Source organism: Oncorhynchus mykiss, chromosome 7 (genome assembly GCF_013265735.2).
Source record: "Oncorhynchus mykiss isolate Arlee chromosome 7, USDA_OmykA_1.1, whole genome shotgun sequence".
Taxonomy (NCBI): domain Eukaryota; kingdom Metazoa; phylum Chordata; class Actinopteri; order Salmoniformes; family Salmonidae; genus Oncorhynchus; species Oncorhynchus mykiss.
The window spans coordinates 74,469,468-74,496,579 of record NC_048571.1 but is presented as its reverse complement, the minus strand read 5'-3'; the positions used below and the strand labels follow the sequence as shown (position 1 = coordinate 74,496,579).

The 27,112-nt window shown below is 44.1% G+C and overlaps 1 protein-coding gene across 3 annotated transcripts in view; it reads left to right on the top strand.

The window, feature by feature from the left end:
* The window catches only part of LOC110528476 (plexin-A1), a 388,596-nt gene that overhangs the window by 104,531 nt on the left and 256,953 nt on the right, over nt 1–27,112 (top strand). For all 3 annotated transcript variants that reach the window (XM_021610568.2, XM_036984053.1, XM_036984054.1), the window contains exon 3: nt 1,565–1,747. In XM_021610568.2, coding sequence (XP_021466243.2) covers nt 1,565–1,747 — 183 coding nt within the window. The remainder of the gene's footprint in view (nt 1–1,564; nt 1,748–27,112) is intronic.

The following is a 27,112-nucleotide window of genomic DNA, read 5'->3' as shown; positions in this document are numbered from 1 at the left end:
CCCCTCTCCCTCCCTCTCTCTAACTCTCTCCCTCCCTCTCTCTAACTCTCCCCCTCCCTCCCCTCTCTCTCTCCCCCTCGCTCTCTCCATCCCTCCCCTTCTCTCTCTCCCTCCCACCCCCTCCCCCTCCCCCTCCCTCCTTCCTTCCCTCGCCCCTCCCTCTTTCCCTCCCTCCCTTCCCCTCTTGTGTCCCTCCCTCCATCCCCCTCTTCTCTCTCAACTCTTCTCTGAAATGAAATGAACAAAGAACAGTAACACTCACAAAAGTTTGAAAGGAGTAGAGGTTTCAAATGTCATTATTGCAATGATGTACAAATAGTTAAAGTACAAAAGGGTTGTATTTACAATGGTGTTTGTTCTTCACCGGTTGCAAATCTGGCTGCTGTGATGGAACACTGTGGTATTTCACCCAATAGATTTGTTTTCAAATTCTTTGTGGGTCCGTGAAATTTGAGGGAAATATATATGTCTAGTATGGTCGTACATTTGGCAGGAGGTCAGGAAGTGCAGCTCAGTTTCCACTTCATCTTCTCTTGAGAGCCAGGTCTGCCTACGGCGGTCTCTCTCAATAGCAAGGCTATGCTCACTGATTCTCTACATAGTCAAAGCTTTCCTCAATTTTGGGCCAGTCACAGTGGTCAGGTATTCTGCCACTGTGTACTCTCTGTTTATGGACAAATATAATTCCAGTTTGCTCTGTTATTTGGTTAATTCTTTCCCATGTGTAATTTTTTTCGAACTCTTCTCGCTCCTCTCTCGCTCCCCTCTCTCTCTGCCCCTCTTGCTCCCACTCTCGCGCTCTCCCCTGCTCTCTCTCTCTCTCTCTCTCTCTCTCTCTCTCTCTCTCTCTCTCTCTCTCTCCCCTGCTCTCTCTCTCTCCCCCCTGCTCTCTCTCTCTCTCTCCCCTGCTCTCTCTCTCTCCCCCCTGCTCTCTCTCTCTCTCTCTCTCTCGCTCTCTCCCCCTGCTCTCTCTCTCCCCCCTGCTCTCTCTCTTCCCCCTGCTCTCTCTCTTCCCCCCTGCTCTCTCTCTCTCCCCCCTGCTCTCTCTCTCCCCCCTGCTCTCTCTCTCCCCCCTGCTCTCTCTCTCTCCCCCCTGCTCTCTCTCTCCCCCCTGCTCTCTCTCCCCCCTGCTCTCTCTCTCCCCCCTGCTCTCTCTCTTCCCCCTGCTCTCTCTCTTCCCCCTGCTCTCTCTCTTCCCCCTGCTCTCTCTCTCTCCCCCCTGCTCTCTCTCTCTCCCCCCTGCTCTCTCTCTCTCCCCCCTGCTCTCTCTCTCTCCCCCCTGCTCTCTCTCTCTCCCCCCTGCTCTCTCTCTCTCCCCCCTGCTCTCTCTCTCTCCACCCTGCTCTTTCTCTCTCCCCCCTGCTCTCTCTCTCTCCCCCCTGCTCTCTCTCCCCCTCTCTCTCTCCCCGATGCTCTCTCCCCCGCTCTTTCTCTCCCCCCTGCTCTCTCTCTCTCCCCCTGCTCTCTCCCCCGCTCTTTCTCTCTCTCTTCCCCCCTGCTCTCTCTCTCTCTTCCCCGGCTCTCTATCTCTCCCACGCTCTCTCTCCTGCTCTCTTTCTCTCAGCCTCTCCAGATCGATGACAACTTTTGCGGCCAGGACTTTAACCAGCCGCTGGGTGGGACCAGCACCATAGAAGGAATACCGCTCTTCATCGACAAGGAGGACGGCATGACCTCGGTGGCCGCTTACGATTACCACGGCAACACCGTGGCCTTCACAGGCACACGCAACGGCAGAATGAAGAAGGTAAGAAATAAGAGATCTATCGTTTTTTTTCTAGCAATGAAGAATGCATGCTGTTGGAGCTGGGTTTTTGTTCATGTCAGTTTGTTTCGCCCCTGCTTTATTGTGGACGGTGCTGCTGACTTGTGTGTGGACCTGGCCTACCATCTGGACTGCAGATGGAAAGGGATGTACATCTCCAGTCTACTGCATTAGCCTATGCTCTGTGGACCTTCAGGCATTCCCACAGTCTTGGCACATTCACAGGAGGTTGCCCCACTGTGTATGGTTAGGTATTATCAAAATTCTGATTCCGCCTAACTTTTATGGCTGTGTCCTATGGTTGGGCGATATATCAATTTAGATTCATTTCAATGTTTTTGCGCGATATTCCAAATGCCTTTATCTCAAGAATCTAAGTTTTGTTATTTTTTGTTTTTACGAGCATTTATGTCCGCTTGTTCCCATTTACACCAGGGATCTATATTTAATGAAGTGATGCACTCCTCCACCCTAACAATGGGAGTCGTTGTCCCTAAGCGGGAAGACAGGCGACAAGCTTATGTCCAAAATTTGCCCATAGACACGCATTGGACTTATTTTTTACAGATTTGAGCAAAAATGAAACCTTTTGCTTCGCCTCTTCCTCTATGGTTTACACACTGTAAAAAGGCTGTCCTGCTCCTCTTCTCTCTACCTAACTCCCCCTCACAGTCCCTTCAGTTTGGCTGCTCAGCCTACCTTAGTCATCCCTCACCCATCATAGCCTTGCCATTCCCAACCATTCAGAGCGTTTGGAAATGCGTATCTGGACACTGCACCCGCCCGCCCACTCAGCTCAGAGTCTTATCGTCGTCCGTAGGGAGAAGACGCATCTTTCTGAGGACTTTTTATTGTCAACGGTAACATGAAGGTCTGAATGTTGTGCATGCATCCAAATAACCACAACAAGATTCCAAGTCATTTGGATTACCAAACTCCATATAAACATCTTCAAAGGAAACAGCTGTGTGTATGTGTGTGTGTTGTGGTGAATATTAAGAGTACAGTGATGGGCCTCAACATCATGTTCTAACCAGACAGCACTATAGAGGGAGGAACCAAACCAGTCCGTTAGAAGTATATAGCGGGTGGGAGCATTCACAGCCAACTGCTCAGACTGGTGAGGGCATTCACAGCCGACTGCTCAGACTGGTGAGGGCATTCACAGCCGACTACTCAGACTGGTGAGGGCATTCACAGCCGACTGCTCAGACTGGTGAGGGCATTCACAGCCGACTGCTCAGACTGGTGAGGGCATTCACAGCCGACTGCTCAGACTGGTGAGGGCATTCACAGCCGACTGCTCAGACTGGTGAGGGCATTCACAGCCGACTGCTCAGACTGGTGAGGGCATACCAGCCAACCGTTTTTATGTGGTCCTTCTAGCTGGATTTAATTACCAACTATTTTTTACATGTCATTTCTCCGGATTTAGAGACCAATAGTTTTTACACACATGCTCTCCACAGCCGATGTGATTAAGACCATTTAAAACAGGTCAACATTCACAAGGCCTCAGAGCCAGACTGATTACCAGGACGTGTACTGCGAGCATGCGCTGACCAACAGGCAAGTGTCTTCACTGACATTTTCAACCTCTCCCTGACCGAGTCTGTAATTCCAACATGTTTTAAGCAGACCACCATAGTGCCTGTGCCCAATAACACTAAGGTAACCTGCCTAATTGACTACCGACTCGTAGCACTCACGTCTGTAGCCATGAAGTGCTTTTAAAGGCTGGTCATGGCTCACATCAACACCATTATCCCAGAAACACGCTAATCCTCAACACAATATTACTCCCCCTGAATCTTTGGTGATCATCCTAAGAGCGTGGTGGTTATTGTTGTTGGTGGTGTTGTTTGTTTTGTCTCAGTATTAGTACCTACGCAGTGTATGTTGACTGTGGATTGTGTTTGGTAAGTGTTCATGATGGTTTGTCATACACATTTGTGTTTGTGTGTGTTTGTAGTCTAAGGACAGAGCTCTTGGGGTAGATAGGAGCTCATTGTAATTCACCAAGTTACCTTGTCTGTTCTTCTGAAGGCCTGTCTGTCATTGATTCACCATTATGAATGTATAATCGTGTGTCTACGTGTTTGCATTTTGAAATCTTTGTATCTGAGTGTGTGTGTGTGTGTGTGTGACGTCTCTGTGTGTAGAAAGAGAGAGCTAAGCTGTTATTACATACGTGTGTTTGTGTGCTTGTACATCTGTGTCAAGACAAAAAAAGATAACTAGGTTTTAAGAAGGTTACTTTTGCTATTTGATTTAGAATTTTAAGACCCATTGAAGTATCAAAAACAAATTGGATTCAACATTTTATTTGGCCTAACTGCTATTAATTATCCCATAAAAACACATTGAATAACAGACATGGACCTTAGGTTTTTTTAATAAACACAACACATATTAGTAGCCACGTCACCAAATACAATACTTTTCTCTACTAGTTCTCCATCATGCACTGTTATACCGGCATGCACATGGTTGGCATGAGTGTTTCTCTGTGTGTGTGGGCTTGTGTGTTTCTGTGTGTGTGTGGGCTTGTGTGTTTCTCTGTGTGTGTGGGCTTGTGTGTTTCTCTGTGTGTGGGCTTGTGTGTTTCTCTGTGTGTGTGGGCTTGTGTGTTTCTCTGTGTGTGTCCTGTGTTGTTCAGTTGGTAGAGCATGGAGCTTTTAGCACCATGGTTGTGACGTTGTGGATTGGATTCCCACGGGGGACCAGTAAGGAGTTGTTTGCTCTTTCTCTGTGTAAGAGCGTCTACTAAATGACTCAAATGTAAATGTGTCATCTCCCAGATCAACTAGGCCCAACTCAGCATACTTGGAAAGAGACGGTGAATAGAGGAGGAGATGATGATGGAGGGAGGGAGGATGAGAGAGAGAGAGAGGAGGTAGAGAGAATGACGAGGGAGATGGTGAATAGAGGAGGAGATGATGATGGAGGGAGGGAGGATGAGAGAGAGGAGGTAGAGAGAATGACGAGGGAGAGGGTGAATAGAGGAGGAGATGATGATGGAGGGAGGGAGGATGAGAGAGAGAGGAGGTAGAGAGAATGACGAGGGAGAGGGTGAATAGAGGAGGAGATGATGATGAGGGAGGGAGGATGAGAGAGAGAGGAGGTAGAGAGAATGACGAGGGAGATGGTGAATAGAGGAGGAGATGATGATGGAGAGAGGGAGGATGAGAGAGAGAGGAGTTAGAGAGAATGACGAGGGAGAGGAGGTAGAGAGAATGACGAGGGAGAGGAGGTAGAGAGAATGACGAGGGAGAGGAGGTAGAGAGAATGACGAGGGAGAGGAGGTAGAGAGAATGACGAGGTAGAGGAGGTAGAGAGAATGACGAGGGAGAGGAGGTAGAGAGAATGACGAGGGAGAGGAGGTAGAGAGAATGACGAGGGAGAGGAGGTAGAGAGAATGACGAGGGAGAGGAGGTAGAGAGAATGACGAGGGAGAGGAGGTAGAGAGAATGACGAGGGAGAGGAGGTAGAGAGAATGACGAGGGAGAGGAGGTAGAGAGAATGGCGAGGGAGAGGAGGTAGAGAGAATGGCGAGGGAGAGGAGGTAGAGAGAATGGCGAGGGAGAGGAGGTAGAGAGAATGACGAGGGAGAGGAGGTAGAGAGAATGACGAGGGAGAGGAGGTAGAGAGAATGACGAGGGAGAGGAGGTAGAGAGAATGACGAGGGAGAGGAGGTAGAGAGAATGACGAGGGAGAGGAGGTAGAGAGAATGACGAGGGAGAGGAGGTAGAGAGAATGACGAGGGAGAGGAGGTAGAGAGAATGACGAGGGAGAGGAGGCAGAGAGAATGACGAGGGAGAGGAGGCAGAGAGAATGACGAGGGAGAGGAGGTAGAGAGAATGACGAGGGAGAGGAGGTAGAGAGAATGACGAGGGAGAGGAGGTAGAGAGAATGACGAGGGAGAGGAGGTAGAGAGAATGACGAGGGAGAGGAGGTAGAGAGAATGACGAGGGAGAGGAGGTAGAGAGAATGACGAGGGAGAGGAGGTAGAGAGAATGACGAGGGAGAGGAGGTAGAGAGAATGACGAGGGAGAGGAGGTAGAGAGAATGACGAAGGAGAGGAGGTAGAGAGAATGACGAGGGAGAACAGTGGATTAGCAACGTGCGGTGGAAGCTCTTTTTGATGGATCTGTTGAAATGTGAAGTGGGGGAAAGGCTCTGGCTTGTCCCCAAGCACACACTCTCTGTGTGTGTGTGTGTGTGTGTGTGTGTGTGTGTGTGTGTGTGTGTGTGTTTCGTTGTATGCATTAGGTTCCACCATGAATGTTAGTCTGTCAGTGTGTCATGCTTTTGTGTTTCACAATATAAGTTTAGCTTGTACATACATAAGGGAGCTGTGTGTGTGTGTGTGTGTGTGTGTGTGTGTGTGTGTGTGTGTGTGAGAGAGTTTAGCTTGTACAGACATAAGGGAGCTGTTTGTGTGTTTGGGAGAGATGGAGCGAGACAGAGAGAAAGAGAGAGGTGGAAAGGGAAATAGGGAGAGATGGTAAGAAAGGCTGTTGAATGGATGGATGGATCAGTCTGTCTTTGGGGACCAAACTCCCTGTAGCGATTCCCTCTCCCAGCTGTAGAGAGAGAACGAAAGAGTGAGTGAAAGAGAGTTAGAGGAGGGAGGGGTAATAGAAAAGGGAGAGACAAAGTGGGTGTGCATGTTTTATGTTGTATCTGTAACCTCATTTGTCAGTCTCATGATTGTCCCATGGTCTCCACCATTTCCTTTTAACACAACCCTCTCTTTCTCTGAAGGATTCTGTTGCTAATTAGTTTAGTATCAAACCTCTGTCTCCCTTTACTTCCTTCTCCTTCCCTACCTCTCTCCCCCTCCCTCCCTCCTTTCTCTCTCTCACCTTCTCCTTTCTCTCTCCTTCCTCTCTCCCGCTCTCCTACCTCTCTCCATCTCCCCCGCTCTCCTTCCTCTCCCCCCCACCTTCCTCTCTCTCTCCCCCCCTCTCTCCCCTCTCCTTCCTCTCTCTCGCTCCCTCTCCCTCTCCCCCTCCCTCCTTCCTCTCATTCTCCCCCTCCCTCCTTCCTCTCGTTCTCCCCCTTTCCTACCCTCTCTCTCGCTCCCCCTCCCTCCTACCTCTCTCTCGCTCCCCCTCCCTCCTACCTCTCTCTCGCTCCCCCTCCCTCCTACCTCTCTCTCCCCCTCCCTCCTACCTCTCTCTCCCCCTCCCTCCTTCCTCTCTCCTCTCTCTCCCTCTCCTTCCTCTCTCTCCCCCTCTCCTTCCTCTCTCTCTCCCCCTCTCCTTCCTCTCTCTCCCCCTTTCCTTCCTCTCTCTCTCCCCCTCTCCTTCCGCTCTCTCCCCCTACCCTACCGCTCCCCCTCTCCTTCCTTTCTCTCGCTCCCCCTCCCTCCTACCTCTCTCCCTCCCCTCTCCCTCCTACCTCTCTCCCTCCCCTCTCCCTCCTTCTTCTCTCCCTCCCCGCCCCTCCTTCTCTCCCTCGCCCCCTCTCTCCTTCCGCTCCCTCCTTTCCCTCCATCCCTCCCCTAGTCCTCCCTATCGACATATCCCATCCCACCCCACCCTGGTATGACCATAGCGTTAGCAATTGTCAGCTGTTTCACCAGAGGGGGTACAACGCTCCCATCTGCTCTCTGGCCACTGTGCCAGGAGGTGCCAGGAGGTGCCAGGCATGCCAGACACAGGTTGTCCTACTGAAGGGTTTCCCACATGCCCCACCACACACTCAGAGGGTCCTCTGACTCTGACATAGAAACCACAGAAGATTTATTGGAGTGGAAAGTGGAGGGGACATTTAGTTGTTTTTCATTCTATCCTGACGTAGGCATCATTAATGAACAGTCCAAAGTCTAAATGTTCTGAAGTGTTAGCTATTGAACTGGACCAGCACGGTCTTGATAGGAAATTGATTTGCTTACCCTGCAGTTAAATGGTTAGTCTTTCAAATATTCCACGTTTGTGTAGTCTTCTTGGCCACGTTGGCATGGTACACGGTCGTTGGTATTCCAGAGTGACGGGTGTATCCATGAGCACTGTGTGTGTCAGAGGCTAATTGACTGATCATTGTTGTCCTACAGGCACGTAATGATTTGTGTGTGTGTCAATCTGGCATTGTGTTTAAGCGTACAGTGTGTCTTTCTGTGTGTCAGAGACTTGGCAGACTGACATCAACCCCCCACACTCTCGCCACAGGCATGGTAATGATGGGACCGACCCCGCCTGGCAACTAAACCCCCCCTATCTCTCGCTCTCTTTCTCTCTCTCCTCTCTCTCTATCTCTGTCTCTCTTTCTCTCTCTTTTAAGGGTAAGCTGCAGATGGGACCCAGCCTCCTGTGATAGCTAGAGGGAGGGAGAGATGGAAGAGAGGGAGGGAGAGATGGAAGAGAGGGAGGGAGAGATGGAAGAGAGGGAGGGAGAGATGGAAGAGAGGGAGGAAGAGAGGGAGGGAGAGATGGAAGAGGGAGGGAGAGATGGAAGAGAGGGAGGGAGAGATGGAAGAGGGGGAGGGAGAGATGGAAGAGGGGGAGGGAGAGATGGAAGAGGGGGAGGGAGAGATGGAAGAGGGGGAGGGAGAAATGGAAGAGAGGGAGGGAGAGATGGAAGAGAGGGAGGGAGAGAGGGAGGGAGAGATGGAAGGAGGAAGAGAGGGAGCGAGAGATGGAAGTAGGAAGAGAGGGAGGGAGAGATGGAAGGAGGAAGAGAGAGATGGAAGGAGGAAGAGAGAGGGAGAGATGGAAGGAGGAATAGAGGGAGGTAGAGATGGAATGGAGGAGAATGGAAGGAGCAAGAAAGGGAGGGAGAAATGGAAGAGGGAGGGAGAAATGGAAGAGGGAGGGAGAGAGGGAGGGAGATGGAAGAGAGGGAGGGAAAGATGGAAGAGAGGGAGGGAGAGATGGGTGAGATGGAAGGAGGAAGAGAGGGAGGGAGAGATGGAAGGAGGAAGAGAGGGAGGGAGAGATGGAAGGAGGAAGTGAGGGAGCGAGAGATGGAAGGAGGAATAGAGGGAGGTAGAGATGGAATGAGGGAGTGATGGAAGGAGGAAGAAAGGGAGGGAGAAATGGAAGAGGGAGGGAGCGAGAGATGGAAGGAGGAAGAGGGAGGGAGCGAGAGATGGAAGGAGGAAGAGAGGGAGCGAGAGATGGAAGGAGGAAGAGAGGGAGCGAGAGATGGAAGGAGGAAGAGAGGGAGCGAGAGATGGGAGGAAGAGAGGGAGCGAGAGATGGGAGGAAGAGAGGGAGCGAGAGATGGGAGGAAGAGAGGGAGCGAGAGATGGGAGGAAGAGAGGGAGCGAGAGATGTGAGGAAGAGAGGGAGCGAGAGATGGGAGGAAGAGAGGGAGCGAGAGATGGGAGGAAGCGAGGGAGCGAGAGATGGGAGGAAGAGAGGGAGCGAGAGATGGGAGGAAGAGAGGGAGCGAGAGATGGGAGGAAGAAGAGAGGGAGGGAGAGATGGGAGGAAGAAGAGAGGGAGGGAGAGATGGGAGGAAGAAGAGAGGGAGGGAGAGATGGAAGGAGGAAGAGAGGGAGGGAGAGATGGAAGGATGAAGAGAGAGAGGGAGAGATGGAAGGAGGAAGAAAGAGATGGAAGGAGGAAGAGAGAGATGGAAGAGAGAGGGAGAGATGGAAGGAGGAAGAAAGGGAGGGAGAAATGGAAGAGGGAGGGAGAGATGGAAGGAGGAGGAAATGGAAGAGGGAGGGAGAGAGAGATGGAAGGAAGGAGGAAGAGAGGGAGGGAAAGATGGAAGAGAGGGAGGGAAAGATGGGAGGGAGAGATGGGAGAGATGGAAGGAGGAAGAGAGGGAGGGAGAGATGGAAGGAGGAAGAGAGGGAGGGAGAGATGGGAGGAAGAGAGGGAGCGAGAGATGGGAGGAAGAAAGGGAGCGAGAGATGGGAGGAAGAAAGAGAACGAGAGATGGGAGGAAGAAAGAGAACGAGAGATGGAAGGAGGAATAGAGGGAGGTAGAGATGGAATGAGGGAGAGATGGAAGGAGGAAGAAAGGGAGGCAGAAATGGAAGAGGGAGGGAGGGAGAGATGGAAGGAAGGAGGAAGAGAGGGAGGGAGGGAGATGGAAGAGAGGGAGGGAGATGGAAGAGAGGGAGGGAAAGATGGAAGGAGGAAGAGAGGGAGCGAGAGATGGAAGGAGGAAGAGAGGGAGCGAGAGATGGAAGGAGGAAGAGAGGGAGGGAGCGAGAGATGGAAGGAGGAAGAGAGGGAGGGAGCGAGAGATGGAAGGAGGAAGAGAGGGAGCGAGAGATGGAAGGAGGAAGAGAGGGAGCGAGAGATGGAAGGAGGAAGAGAGGGAGGGAGAGATGGAAGGAGGAAGAGAGGGAGGGAAGAGAGGGAGAGATGGAAGAAAGGGAGGGAGAAATGGAAGAGGGAGGGAGAGATGGGAGGAAGAAAGGGAGGGAGAAATGGAAGAGGGAGCGAGAGATGGAAGAGAGGGAGGGGAGAGATGGAAGGAAGGAGGAGGAGAGGGAGGGGAGAGACTGAAGGAGAGGGCAGGATCAAGACTGTTAAGGGCAGTGGGATGGATAGAAAGACAGAGGGAGGGAAGGAATACAACAAAAAGACATGGACAGATGGACCGAGACAGACAGTAGTATAGTAGAAGGATGGTGTGTGTGGACTGTCCAGTCCTTTTCTCCTGGGTGGAGGAGGCATACTGAGAGAGAGGTCTGCTGGCCAGCCTGGCAAACAGACGGGGCCCAAACCAGACCCAATGACATGGATAACACACACACTGTCAAAGATAGACACACACACCGGTAGTCCATCTGTGTATAGGGAGGGTCATTTCAACACATTGTTTTGGGAGTGAATAGGTTTACTGTCATCCTGATTCATTTAAAATGCTCAGCTTCCCATCACTCTTTCTCTTTCCCTCCCTCTATATTACCAGCTGTTCTCTCCCTCTCCCATTCCGTCTATATCACTAGCTGTTCTCTCCCTCTCTCCCATTCCCTCTATATCACTAGCTGTTCTCTCCGTCTCTCCCATTCCGTCTATATCACTAGCTGTTCTCTCCCATTTCCTCTATATCACTAGCTGTTCTCTCACTCTCTCCCATTCTCACTAAATCACTAGCTGTTCTCTCCCTCTCTCCCATTCCCTCTAAATCACTAGCTGTTCTCTCACTCTCTCCCATTCCCTCTATATCACTAGCTGTTCTCTCACTCTCTCCCATTCCGTCTATATCACTAGCTGTTCTCTCACTCTCTCCCATTCCGTCTATATCACTAGCTGTTCTCTCCCTCTCTCCCATTCCGTCTATATCACTAGCTGTTCTCTCCCTCTCTCCCATTCCCTCTATATCACTAGCTGTTCTCTCCTTCTCTCCCATTCCGTCTACATCACTAGCTGTTATCTCCCTCTCTCCCATTCCGTCTATATCACTAGCTGTTCTCTCCCTCTCTCCCATTCCGTCTATATCACTAGCTGTTCTCTCACTCTCTCCCATTCCGTCTATATCACTAGCTGTTCTCTCCCTCGCTCCCATTCCGTCTATATCACTAGCTGTTCTCTCCCTCTCTCCCATTCCCTCTATATCACTAGCTGTTCTCTCCCTCTCTCCCATTCCCTCTATATCACTAGCTGTTCTCTCCCTCTCTCCCATTCCCTCTATATCACTAGCTGTTCTCTCACTCTCTTCCATTCCCTCTAAATCACTAGCTGTTATCTCACTCTCTCCCATTCCCTCTAAATCACCAGCTGTTATCTCACTCTCTCCCATTCCCTCTAAATCACTAGCTGTTCTCTCACTCTCTTCCATTCCCTCTAAATCACTAGCTGTTCTCTCACTCTCTCCCATTCCCTCTATATCACTAGCTGTTCTCTCCCTCTCTCCCATTCCCTCTATATCACTAGCTGTTCTCTCCCTCTCTCCCATTCCCTCTATATCACTAGCTGTTCTCTCCCTCTCTCCCATTCCCTCTATATCACTAGCTGTTCTCTCCCTCTCTCCCATTCCGTCTATATCACTAGCTGTTCTCTCCCTCTCTCCCATTCCCTCTATATCACTAGCTGTTCTCTCCCTCTCTCCCATTCCCTCTATATCACTAGCTGTTCTCTCCCTCTCACCCATTCCCTCTATATCACCAGCTGTTCTCTCCCTCTCACCTGTAATGTTTGTTAACATATGGCCTGATTTGGTACAGCACGCCTACAATCTTTTAGATTACATTCACAGAAAACGTGTTGTTAAAGTCTGTGTATATGTGAATGTGTGTTTGTGTGCATTTGTTTTTTCTTGTGTCTGTTCTTCCATTGGCAGTGTGTGAGCAGATGCATGAGATGTTGCAATTCTCAGTTCAGAAAGAGTGATGGATGGACAGATGCGAGAGAAGGGCATGATCAGTATCAACTGCATCAAATTATCAGGAAGTATTCTATTATAGTTTTGTTAAGATTATCAGTATTATGATATACAAGTGATTGACATTACAGGGTCAAACCTATAGCACTAGGCTGGCCTGCTTACGCTGACCAAATTTCGCTGGTAAGTTGCTTGAACTGTGCTGGAATGGACTATGTGATAAAGAAAATATTCAAGGCAGCACAGTGCAGTTTACACTGCCCTGTAGTCTAAGTGGGGCACTGTATTGGCCTGCCGCCGATACAGGCTGAGCTAGAACCGAACTAGGAAGTGAAGCCTGGCCAATCTCTTATGTTTCACACTGCTAATGCTCCAAGCCATCACAGCTGCACTCCAGGAACTATGTGTGTGAGAGTCTGTGTGTGTTTGCGTGTGTGTACCTGTGTTTGTCTGCCTGTGTGTGTATTGATGAAGCATGTGGCTTTTAATTAGCTCAAATCAGTAATGCCCAGGTATGCTACAGTGTGTTGGATGGGCAGCCTGCCTGTCTTCTTCTGAACTAACAAAGAACGTAAGAAAGGACATTGTTCCCTGAAGACTAAAAAATAAGAGGGATATAATGGCTGGTTTCATTCACACACCTTAAACACTATGGTAGGTTCTCACACCGTGAGAACTGCTGTGGGAGTGTCTGCATGTGTCTGCTAATATTGGTGTGTGTGTGCGTGCGTGTCTCCACTGTATGTTAGAAGGTGCCTCTGCTCACACCAGCTCATTGATGGCCCGAGCTTAGTAGCACACAGACAAAGCCTATTCTTAAAAGAGGAGTGAACGTCTTAGTTATTCCAGTGACTCTTCTCTTCTCTCTTGTTCTCTTTCTCTCTTTCCCCTGAGTCTGGCTCCAAAGCTTTCTCTGAAGAAATAGCTTGCTCTCTCTCCTGCTCTCTCTCCCCTACACACTCTCTCTTTGTCCTGCTCTCCCTCTCTCGCTCGCGCTCCCTCTCTCTCGCTCGCGCTCCCCCTCTCTCGCTCGCGCTCCCCCTCTCTCGCGTGCTTTCTCTATCTCACGCGTGCTCTCTCTCTATCTTACGCGTGCTCTCTCTCTTTCTCACGCGTGCTCTTTCTATCTCACGCGTGCTCTCTCTCTTTCTCACGCGTGCTCTCTCTATCTCACGCGTGCTCTCTCTCTATCTCATGCGTGCTCTCTCTCTATCTCATGCGTGCTCTCTCTCTATCTCACGCGTGCTCTCTCTCTATCTCACGCCTGCTCTCTCTATCTCACGCCTGCTCTCTCTCTATCTCACGCCTGCTCTCTCTCTATCTCACGCCTGCTCTCTCGAACATGCGATCTCTCCACTCTCTCTCTCGATCGCTCTCTCCTGCTCTGATCAAAGAGTTCCCTGTGTGTCAGATAATAGGCAGAGGGAGAGCCGAGTGGATTTTGCAATGAGATGCAGCTAGTGCCCTCAATTTTCCTCTCATTTAGTTTAATTAAGGACAAGGCTGACTGACACACAGCTAGGTACATATGAATACACACTCGCACACAAAGACACACACAGGCACGCACATACATGTGTTCACATGCAGGTATACACACGCATGCATGCACGCACACACACGGAGACACACACACACACACATAGTGCTAGGCCCAGTGGTAGGTGCGAGGGATTGGAGACAGTAATGAGGGATCTCTTAACAGACTTTAACAGTACTGGTTCGGGATGGTTAGGGACATTGGAAGCTCTCATTAAACCACTGTCTCACACCCCCTCTTATGTCACACTAATATACCCTACCTTCTAGACCGTAACCATTAGTCATTCTATGACAAATGGTCATAGAATATGTCTAGATTTAACGACTTTTGGTTGCTAGTTGTGGCACTCGTTTTTTTAGGTCCTTGTAGCTTGAAATGATTGAATTTTACAACAAGGTCAAAGATTTGGTTTATTTGTCTGTGAAGGGCCCAAACTATAAAAACATGTTTTAAAAGTATCTTTAAAGTGTCTTTGTTCCTTTTGATGTGCTTGGCATTGCATTGGGGGAGCATTGGACTTTTATCGTTGGCAGGTGTTGGTACTTTGGGCATTTTATTGGCACACTTGAAGGTCTTGTGGTGCTCTCAGTATGGTGGTAGTCTTACTGTCCTGCCGTACCTTTGACCGGTGCCAACTAGAGATGACAGAATGCCAAACACACACACACACCACACACACACACACACACCTCTTTTGAACCACTGTTACTAGGGCTTGTGTGCGATACACTCAGTCCTCTCATTTCCCTAATAGGTTATTACTTTATGTAGCCACAGCAACCCTGATAGGTTATTACTTTATGTAGCCACAGCAACCCTGATAGGTTATTACTTTATGTAGCCACAGCAACCCTGATAAGTTATTACTTTACTTAGCCACATCAACCCTGATAGGTTATTACTTTACTTAGCCACAGCAACCCTGATAGGTTATTACTTTACGTAGCCACAGCAACCCTGATAGGTTATTACTTTATGTAGCCACAGCAACCCTGATAGGTTATTACTTTATGTAGCCACATCAACCCTGATAGGTTATTACTTTACTTAGCCACATCAACCCTAATAGGTTATTACTTTACTTAGCCACAGCAACCCTAATAGGTTATTACTTTATGTAGCCACATAAACCCTGATAGGTTATTACTTTATGTAGCCACATCAACCCTGATAGGTTATTACTTTACTTAGCCACATCAACCCTAATAGGTTATTACTTTACTTAGCCACAGCAACCCTAATAGGTTATTACTTTATGTAGCCACATAAACCCTGATAGGTTATTACTTTATGTAGCCACATCAACCCTGATAGGTTATTACTTTACTTAGTCACATCAACCCTAATAGGTTATTACTTTACTTAGCCACAGCAACCCTAATAGGTTATTACTTTATGTAGCCACATCAACCCTGATAGGTTATTACTTTATGTAGCCACATCAACCCTGATAGGTTATTACTTTACTTAGCCACAGCAACCCTAATAGGTTATTACTTTACTTAGCCACAGCAACCCTAATAGGTTATTACTTTATGTAGCCACATCAACCCTGATAAGTTATTACTTTACTTAGCCACATCAACCCTGATAGGTTATTACTTTACTTAGCCACATCAACCCTAATAGGTTATTACTTTACTTAGCCACAGCAACCCTAATAGGTTATTACTGTATGTAGCCACATAAACCCTGATAGGTTATTACTTTATGTAGCCACAGAAACCCTGATAGGTTATTACTTTACTTAGCCACAGCAACCCTGATAGGTTATTACTTTATGTAGTTACAGCAACCCTGATAGGTTATTACTTTACGTAGCCACAGCAACCCTGATAGGTTATTACTTTACTTAGCCACATCAACCCTGATAGGTTATTACTTTACTTAGCCACATCAACCCTGATAGGTTATTACTTTATGTAGCCACATCAACCCTGATAGGTTATTACTTTACTTAGCCACATCAACCCTAATAGGTTATTACTTTACTTAGCCACATCAACCCTAATAGGTTATTACTTTACTTAGCCACAGCAACCCTAATAGGTTATTACTTTACTTAGCCACAGCAACCCTAATAGGTTATTACTTTACTTAGCCACAGCAACCCTAATAGGTTATTACTTTATGTAGCCACATCAACCCTGATAGGTTATTACTTTACTTAGCCACATCAACCCTAATAGGTTATTACTTTACTTAGCCACAGCAACCCTAATAGGTTATTACTTTATGTAGCCACATAAACCCTGATAGGTTATTACTTTATGTAGCCACATCAACCCTGATAGGTTATTACTTTACGTAGCCACAGCAACCCTAATAGGTTATTACTTTACTTAGCCACATCAACCCTAATAGGTTATTACTTTACTTAGCCACATCAACCCTAATAGGTTATTACTTTACTTAGCCACAGCAACCCTAATAGGTTATTACTTTACTTAGCCACAGCAACCCTAATAGGTTATTACTTTATGTAGCCACATCAACCCTGATAGGTTATTACTTTATGTAGCCACATCAACCCTGATAGGTTATTACTTTACTTAGCCACAGCAACCCTAATAGGTTATTACTTTACTTAGCCACAGCAACCCTAATAGGTTATTACTTTATGTAGCCACATCAACCCTGATAAGTTATTACTTTACTTAGCCACATCAACCCTGATAGGTTATTACTTTACTTAGCCACATCAACCCTAATAGGTTATTACTTTACTTAGCCACAGCAACCCTAATAGGTTATTACTTTATGTAGCCACATAAACCCTGATAGGTTATTACTTTATGTAGCCACAGCAACCCTGATAGGTTATTACTTTACTTAGCCACAGCAACCCTGATAGGTTATTACTTTATGTAGTTACAGCAACCCTGATAGGTTATTACTTTACTTAGCCACAGCAACCCTAATAGGTTATTACTTTACTTAGCCACATCAACCCTGATAGGTTATTACTTTATGTAGCCACATCAACCCTAATAGGTTATTACTTTACTTAGCCACATCAACCCTAATAGGTTATTACTTTACCTAGCCACAGCAACCCTAATAGGTTATTACTGTATGTAGCCACAGCAACCCTGATAGGTTATTACTTTACATAGCCACAGCAACCCTGATAGGTTATTACTTTACTTAGCCACAGCAACCCTGATAGGTTATTACTTTACTTAGCCACAGCAACCCTGATAAGTTATTACTTTCCCTAGCCACAGCAACCCTGATAAGTTATTACTTTACTTAGCCACAGCAACCCTGATAAGTTATTACTTTACCTAGCCACAGCAACCCTGATAAGTTATTACTTTACCTAGCCACAGCAACCCTGATAGGTTATTACTTTACTTAGCCACAGCAACCCTGATAAGTTATTACTTTACTTAGCCACAGCAACCCTGATAAGTTATTACTTTACTTAGCCACAGCAACCCTGATAAGTTATTACTTTACTTAGCCACAGCAACCCTGATAGGTTATTACTTTACTTAGCCACAGCAACCCTGATATGTTATTACTTTATGTAGCCACAGCAACCCTGATAAGTTATTACTTTACTTAGCCACATCAACCCTAATAGGTTATTACTTTACTTAGCCACAGCAACCCTGATAGGTTATTACTTTATGTAGCCACAGCAACCCTGGTAGGTTATTACTTTACGTAGCCACATCAACCCTGATAGGTTATTACTTTACGTAGCCACAGCAACCCTGATAGGTTATTACTTTATGTAGCCACATCAACCCTGATAGGTTATTACTTTACTTAGCCACATCAACCCTAATAGGTTATTACTTTACTTAGCCACAGCAACCCTAATAGGTTATTACTTTATGTAATCACATCAACCCTGATAGGTTATTACTTTACTTAGCCACATCAACCCTAATAGGTTATTACTTTACTTAGCCACAGCAACCCTAATAGGTTATTACTTTACTTAGCCACAGCAACCCTAATAGGTTATTACTTTATGTAGCCACATCAACCCTGATAGGTTATTACTTTATGTAGCCACATCAACCCTGATAGGTTATTACTTTACTTAGCCACAGCAACCCTAATAGGTTATTACTTTACTTAGCCACAGCAACCCTAATAGGTTATTACTTTATGTAGCCACATCAACCCTGATAAGTTATTACTTTACTTAGCCACATCAACCCTGATAGGTTATTACTTTACTTAGCCACATCAACCCTAATAGGTTATTACTTTACTTAGCCACAGCAACCCTAATAGGTTATTACTTTATGTAGCCACATAAACCCTGATAGGTTATTACTTTATGTAGCCACAGCAACCCTGATAGGTTATTACTTTACTTAGCCACAGCAACCCTGATAGGTTATTACTTCATGTAGTTACAGCAACCCTGATAGGTTATTACTTTACTTAGCCACAGCAACCCTAATAGGTTATTACTTTACTTAGCCACATCAACCCTGATAGGTTATTACTTTATGTAGCCACATCAACCCTAATAGGTTATTACTTTACTTAGCCACATCAACCCTAATAGGTTATTACTTTACCTAGCCACAGCAACCCTAATAGGTTATTACTGTATGTAGCCACAGCAACCCTGATAGGTTATTACTTTACATAGCCACAGCAACCCTGATAGGTTATTACTTTACTTAGCCACAGCAACCCTGATAGGTTATTACTTTACTTAGCCACAGCAACCCTGATAAGTTATTACTTTCCCTAGCCACAGCAACCCTGATAAGTTATTACTTTACTTAGCCACAGCAACCCTAATAGGTTATTACTTTATGTAGCCACATAAACCCTGATAGGTTATTACTTTATGTAGCCACATCAACCCTGATAGGTAATTACTTTACTTAGCCACATCAACCCTAATAGGTTATTACTTTACTTAGCCACAGCAACCCTAATAGGTTATTACTTTATGTAGCCACATCAACCCTGATAGGTTATTACTTTATGTAGCCACATCAACCCTGATAGGTTATTACTTTACTTAGCCACAGCAACCCTAATAGGTTATTACTTTACTTAGCCACAGCAACCCTAATAGGTTATTACTTTATGTAGCCACATCAACCCTGATAAGTTATTACTTTACTTAGCCACATCAACCCTGATAGGTTATTACTTTACTTAGCCACATCAACCCTAATAGGTTATTACTTAACTTAGCCACAGCAACCCTAATAGGTTATTACTTTATGTAGCCACATAAACCCTGATAGGTTATTACTTTACTTAGCCACAGCAACCCTGATAGGTTATTACTTTACTTAGCCACATCAACCCTGATAGGTTATTACTTTACTTAGCCACATCAACCCTGATAGGTTATTACTTTACCTAGCCACAGCAACCCTAATAGGTTATTACTTTACTTAGCCACATCAACCCTGATAGGTTATTACTTTACTTAGCCACATCAACCCTGATAGGTTATTACTTTACTTAGCCACAGCAACCCTGATAGGTTATTACTTTACTTAGCCACAGCAACCCTGATAGGTTATTACTTTATGTAGCCACAGCAACCCTGATAAGTTATTACTTTACTTAGCCACATCAACCCTAATAGGTTATTACTTTACTTAGCCACAGCAACCCTGATAAGTTATTACTTTCCCTAGCCACAGCAACCCTGATAAGTTATTACTTTACTTAGCCACAGCAACCCTGATAAGTTATTACTTTACCTAGCCACAGCAACCCTGATAAGTTATTACTTTACCTAGCCACAGCAACCCTGATAAGTTATTACTTTACCTAGCCACAGCAACCCTGATAGGTTATTACTTTACTTAGCCACAGCAACCCTGATAAGTTATTACTTTACTTAGCCACAGCAACCCTGATAAGTTATTACTTTACGTAGCCACAGCAACCTGATAGGTTATTACTTTACTTAGCCACATCAACCCTGATAGGTTATTACTTTACTTAGCCACATCAACCCTGATAGGTTATTACTTTACCTAGCCACAGCAACCCTAATAGGTTATTACTTTACTTAGCCACATCAACCCTGATAGGTTATTACTTTACTTAGCCACATCAACCCTGATATGTTATTACTTTACTTAGCCACAGCAACCCTGATAGGTTATTACTTTACTTAGCCACAGCAACCCTGATAGGTTATTACTTTATGTAGCCACATCAACCCTAATAGGTTATTACTTTACTTAGCCACATCAACCCTAATAGGTTATTACTTTACCTAGCCACAGCAACCCTAATAGGTTATTACTGTATGTAGCCACAGCAACCCTGATAGGTTATTACTTTACATAGCCACAGCAACCCTGATAGGTTATTACTTTACTTAGCCACAGCAACCCTGATAGGTTATTACTTTACTTAGCCACAGCAACCCTGATAAGTTATTACTTTCCCTAGCCACAGCAACCCTGATAAGTTATTACTTTACTTAGCCACAGCAACCCTGATAAGTTATTACTTTACCTAGCCACAGCAACCCTGATAAGTTATTACTTTACCTAGCCACAGCAACCCTGATAGGTTATTACTTTACTTAGCCACAGCAACCCTGATAAGTTATTACTTTACTTAGCCACAGCAACCCTAATAGGTTATTACTTTACTTAGCCACAGCAACCCTGATAGGTTATTACTTTACTTAGCCACAGCAACCCTGATATGTTATTACGTTATGTAGCCACAGCAACCCTGATAAGTTATTACTTTACTTAGCCACATCAACCCTAATAGGTTATTACTTTACTTAGCCACAGCAACCCTGATAGGTTATTACTTTATGTAGCCACAGCAACCCTGATAGGTTATTACTTTACGTAGCCACATCAACCCTGATAGGTTATTACTTTACGTAGCCACAGCAACCCTGATAGGTTATTACTTTATGTAGCCACATCAACCCTGATAGGTTATTACTTTACTTAGCCACATCAACCCTAATAGGTTATTACTTTACTTAGCCACAGCAACCCTAATAGGTTATTACTTTATGTAATCACATCAACCCTGATAGGTTATTACTTTACTTAGCCACATCAACCCTAATAGGTTATTACTTTACTTAGCCACAGCAACCCTAATAGGTTATTACTTTACTTAGCCACAGCAACCCTAATAGGTTATTACTTTATGTAGCCACATCAACCCTGATAGGTTATTACTTTATGTAGCCACATCAACCCTGATAGGTTATTACTTTACTTAGCCACAGCAACCCTAATAGGTTATTACTTTACTTAGCCACAGCAACCCTAATAGGTTATTACTTTATGTAGCCACATCAACCCTGATAAGTTATTACTTTACTTAGCCACATCAACCCTGATAGGTTATTACTTTACTTAGCCACATCAACCCTAATAGGTTATTACTTAACTTAGCCACAGCAACCCTAATAGGTTATTACTTTATGTAGCCACATAAACCCTGATAGGTTATTACTTTACTTAGCCACAGCAACCCTGATAGGTTATTACTTTACTTAGCCACATCAACCCTGATAGGTTATTACTTTACTTAGCCACATCAACCCTGATAGGTTATTACTTTACCTAGCCACAGCAACCCTAATAGGTTATTACTTTACTTAGCCACATCAACCCTGATAGGTATTACTTTACTTAGCCACATCAACCCTGATAGGTTATTACTTTACTTAGCCACATCAACCCTGATAGGTATTACTTTACTTAGCCACATCAACCCTGATAGGTTATTACTTTACTTAGCCACAGCAACCCTGATAGGTTATTACTTTATGTAGCCACAGCAACCCTGATAAGTTATTACTTTACTTAGCCACATCAACCCTAATAGGTTATTACTTTACTTAGCCACAGCAACCCTGATAAGTTATTACTTTCCCTAGCCACAGCAACCCTGATAAGTTATAACGTTACTTAGCCACAGCAACCCTGATAAGTTATTACTTTACCTAGCCACAGCAACCCTGATAAGTTATTACTTTACCTAGCCACAGCAACCCTGATAGGTTATTACTTTACTTAGCCACATCAACCCTAATAGGTTATTACTTTACTTAGCCACAGCAACCCTAATAGGTTATTACTTTATGTAATCACATCAACCCTGATAGGTTATTACTTTACTTAGCCACATCAACCCTAATAGGTTATTACTTTACTTAGCCACAGCAACCCTAATAGGTTATTACTTTACTTAGCCACAGCAACCCTAATAGGTTATTACTTTATGTAGCCACATCAACCCTGATAGGTTATTACTTTATGTAGCCACATCAACCCTGATAGGTTATTACTTTACTTAGCCACAGCAACCCTAATAGGTTATTACTTTACTTAGCCACAGCAACCCTAATAGGTTATTACTTTATGTAGCCACATCAACCCTGATAAGTTATTACTTTACTTAGCCACATCAACCCTGATAGGTTATTACTTTACTTAGCCACATCAATCCTAATAGGTTATTACTTAACTTAGCCACAGCAACCCTAATAGGTTATTACTTTATGTAGCCACATAAACCCTGATAGGTTATTACTTTACTTAGCCACAGCAACCCTGATAGGTTATTACTTTACTTAGCCACATCAACCCTGATAGGTTATTACTTTACTTAGCCACATCAACCCTGATAGGTTATTACTTTACCTAGCCACAGCAACCCTAATAGGTTATTACTTTACTTAGCCACATCAACCCTGATAGGTTATTACTTTACTTAGCCACATCAACCCTGATAGGTTATTACTTTACTTAGCCACAGCAACCCTGATAGGTTATTACTTTACTTAGCCACAGCAACCCTGATAGGTTATTACTTTATGTAGCCACAGCAACCCTGATAAGTTATTACTTTACTTAGCCACATCAACCCTAATAGGTTATTACTTTACTTAGCCACAGCAACCCTGATAAGTTATTACTTTCCCTAGCCACAGCAACCCTGATAAGTTATAACGTTACTTAGCCACAGCAACCCTGATAAGTTATTACTTTACCTAGCCACAGCAACCCTGATAAGTTATTACTTTACCTAGCCACAGCAACCCTGATAAGTTATTACTTTACCTAGCCACAGCAACCCTGATAGGTTATTACTTTACTTAGCCACAGCAACCCTGATAAGTTATTACTTTACTTAGCCACAGCAACCCTGATAAGTTATTACTTTACGTAGCCACAGCAACCTGATAGGTTATTACTTTACTTAGCCACATCAACCCTGATAGGTTATTACTTTACTTAGCCACATCAACCCTGATAGGTTATTACTTTACTTAGCCACATCAACCCTGATAGGTTATTACTTTACTTAGCCACAGCAACCCTGATAGGTTATTACTTTACTTAGCCACAGCAACCCTGATAGGTTATTACTTTATGTAGCCACATCAACCCTAATAGGTTATTACTTTACTTAGCCACATCAACCCTAATAGGTTATTACTTTACCTAGCCACAGCAACCCTAATAGGTTATTACTGTATGTAGCCACAGCAACCCTGATAGGTTATTACTTTACATAGCCACAGCAACCCTGATAGGTTATTACTTTACTTAGCCACAGCAACCCTGATAGGTTATTACTTTACTTAGCCACAGCAACCCTGATAAGTTATTACTTTCCCTAGCCACAGCAACCCTGATAAGTTATTACTTTACTTAGCCACAGCAACCCTGATAAGTTATTACTTTACTTAGCCACATCAACCCTAATAGGTTATTACTTTACTTAGCCACAGCAACCCTGATAGGTTATTACTTTATGTAGCCACAGCAACCCTGATAGGTTATTACTTTACGTAGCCACATCAACCCTGATAGGTTATTACTTTACGTAGCCACAGCAACCCTGATAGGTTATTACTTTATGTAGCCACATCAACCCTGATAGGTTATTACTTTACTTAGCCACATCAACCCTAATAGGTTATTACTTTACTTAGCCACAGCAACCCTAATAGGTTATTACTTTATGTAATCACATCAACCCTGATAGGTTATTACTTTACTTAGCCACATCAACCCTAATAGGTTATTACTTTACTTAGCCACAGCAACCCTAATAGGTTATTACTTTACTTAGCCACAGCAACCCTAATAGGTTATTACTTTATGTAGCCAAATAAACCCTGATAGGTTATTACTTTATGTAGCCACATCAACCCTGATAGGTTATTACTTTACTTAGCCACATCAACCCTAATAGGTTATTACTTTACTTAGCCACAGCAACCCTAATAGGTTATTACTTTATGTAGCCACATAAACCCTGATAGGTTATTACTTTATGTAGCCACATCAACCCTGATAGGTAATTACTTTACTTAGCCACATCAACCCTAATAGGTTATTACTTTACTTAGCCACAGCAACCCTAATAGGTTATTACTTTATGTAGCCACATCAACCCTGATAGGTTATTACTTTATGTAGCCACATCAACCCTGATAGGTTATTACTTTACTTAGCCACAGCAACCCTAATAGGTTATTACTTTACTTAGCCACAGCAACCCTAATAGGTTATTACTTTATGTAGCCACATCAACCCTGATAAGTTATTACTTTACTTAGCCACATCAACCCTGATAGGTTATTACTTTACTTAGCCACATCAACCCTAATAGGTTATTACTTAACTTAGCCACAGCAACCCTAATAGGTTATTACTTTATGTAGCCACATAAACCCTGATAGGTTATTACTTTACTTAGCCACAGCAACCCTGATAGGTTATTACTTTACTTAGCCACATCAACCCTGATAGGTTATTACTTTACCTAGCCACAGCAACCCTAATAGGTTATTACTTTACTTAGCCACATCAACCCTGATAGGTTATTACTTTACTTAGCCACATCAACCCTGATAGGTTATTACTTTACTTAGCCACAGCAACCCTGATAGGTTATTACTTTACTTAGCCACAGCAACCCTGATAGGTTATTACTTTATGTAGCCACAGCAACCCTGATAAGTTATTACTTTACTTAGCCACATCAACCCTAATAGGTTATTACTTTACTTAGCCACAGCAACCCTGATAAGTTATTACTTTCCCTAGCCACAGCAACCCTGATAAGTTATTACTTTACTTAGCCACAGCAACCCTGATAAGTTATTACTTTACCTAGCCACAGCAACCCTGATAAGTTATTACTTTACCTAGCCACAGCAACCCTGATGAATTATTACTTTACCTAGCCACAGCAACCCTGATAAGTTATTACTTTACCTAGCCACAGCAACCCTGATAGGTTATTACTTTACTTAGCCACAGCAACCCTGATAAGTTATTACTTTACTTAGCCACAGCAACCCTGATAAGTTATTACTTTACTTAGCCACAGCAACCCTGATAAGTTATTACTTTACTTAGCCACAGCAACCCTGATAGGTTATTACTTTACTTAGCCACAGCAACCCTGATAAGTTATTACTTTACGTAGCCACATCAACCCTGATAGGTTATTACTTTACTTAGCCACAGCAACCCTAATAGGTTATTACTTTATGTAGCCACATAAACCCTGATAGGTTATTACTTTATGTAGCCACATCAACCCTGATAGGTTATTACTTTACTTAGCCACATCAACCCTAATAGGTTATTACTTTACTTAGCCACAGCAACCCTAATAGGTTATTACTTTATGTAGCCACATAAACCCTGATAGGTTATTACTTTATGTAGCCACATCAACCCTGATAGGTTATTACTTTACTTAGCCACATCAACCCTAATAGGTTATTACTTTACTTAGCCACAGCAACCCTAATAGGTTATTACTTTATGTAGCCACATCAACCCTGATAGGTTATTACTTTACTTAGCCACAGCAACCCTAATAGGTTATTACTTTACTTAGCCACAGCAACCCTAATAGGTTATTACTTTATGTAGCCACATCAACCCTGATAAGTTATTACTTTACTTAGCCACAGCAACCCTAATAGGTTATTACTTTATGTAGCCACATAAACCCTGATAGGTTATTACTTTACGTAGCCACAGCAACCCTGATAGGTTATTACTTTACTTAGCCACATCAACCCTGATAGGTTATTACTTTACTTAGCCACATCAACCCTGATAGGTTATTACTTTACCTAGCCACAGCAACCCTAATAGGTTATTACTTTACTTAGCCACATCAACCCTGATAGGTTATTACTTTACTTAGCCACATCAACCCTGATAGGTTATTACTTTATGTAGCCACATCAACCCTGATAGGTTATTACTTTACATAGCCACATCAACCCTAATAGGTTATTAATTTACTTAGTCACATCAACCCTAATAGGTTATTACTTTACTTAGCCACATCAACCCTAATAGGTTATTACTTTACTTAGCCACAGCAACCCTAATAGGTTATTACTTTACTTAGCCACAGCAACCCTAATAGGTTATTACTTTACTTAGCCACAGCAATCCTAATAGGTTATTACTTTATGTAGCCACATCAACCCTGATAGGTTATTACTTTACTTAGCCACTTCAACCCTAATAGGTTATTACTTTACTTAGCCACAGCAACCCTAATAGGTTATTACTTTATGTAGCCACATAAACCCTGATAGGTTATTACTTTACTTAGCCACAGCAACCCTAATAGGTTATTACTTTACTTAGCCACATCAACCCTAATAGGTTATTACTTTACTTAGCCACATCAACCCTAATAGGTTATTACTTTATGTAGCCACATCAACCCTGATAGGTTATTACTTTACTTAGCCACAGCAACCCTAATAGGTTATTACTTTACTTAGCCACATCAACCCTAATAGGTTATTACTTTACTTAGCCACATCAACCCTAATAGGTTATTACTTTACTTAGCCACAGCAACCCTAATAGGTTATTACTTTACTTAGCCACAGCAACCCTAATAGGTTATTACTTTACTTAGCCACAGCAACCCTAATAGGTTATTACTTTATGTAGCCACATCAACCCTGATAGGTTATTACTTTATGTAGCCACATCAACCCTGATAGGTTATTACTTTACTTAGCCACAGCAACCCTGATAAGTTATTACTTTACGTAGCCACATCAACCCTGATAGGTTATTACTTTACTTAGCCACAGCAACCCTAATAGGTTATTACTTTATGTAGCCACATAAACCCTGATAGGTTATTACTTTATGTAGCCACATCAACCCTGATAGGTTATTACTTTACTTGGCCACATCAACCCTAATAGGTTATTACTTTACTTAGCCACAGCAACCCTAATAGGTTATTACTTTATGTAGCCACATAAACCCTGATAGGTTATTACTTTATGTAGCCACATCAACCCTGATAGGTTATTACTTTACTTAGCCACATCAACCCTAATAGGTTATCACTTTACTTAGCCACAGCAACCCTAATAGGTTATTACTTTATGTAGCCACATCAACCCTGATAGGTTATTACTTTATGTAGCCACATCAACCCTGATAGGTTATTACTTTACTTAGCCACAGCAACCCTAATAGGTTATTACTTTACTTAGC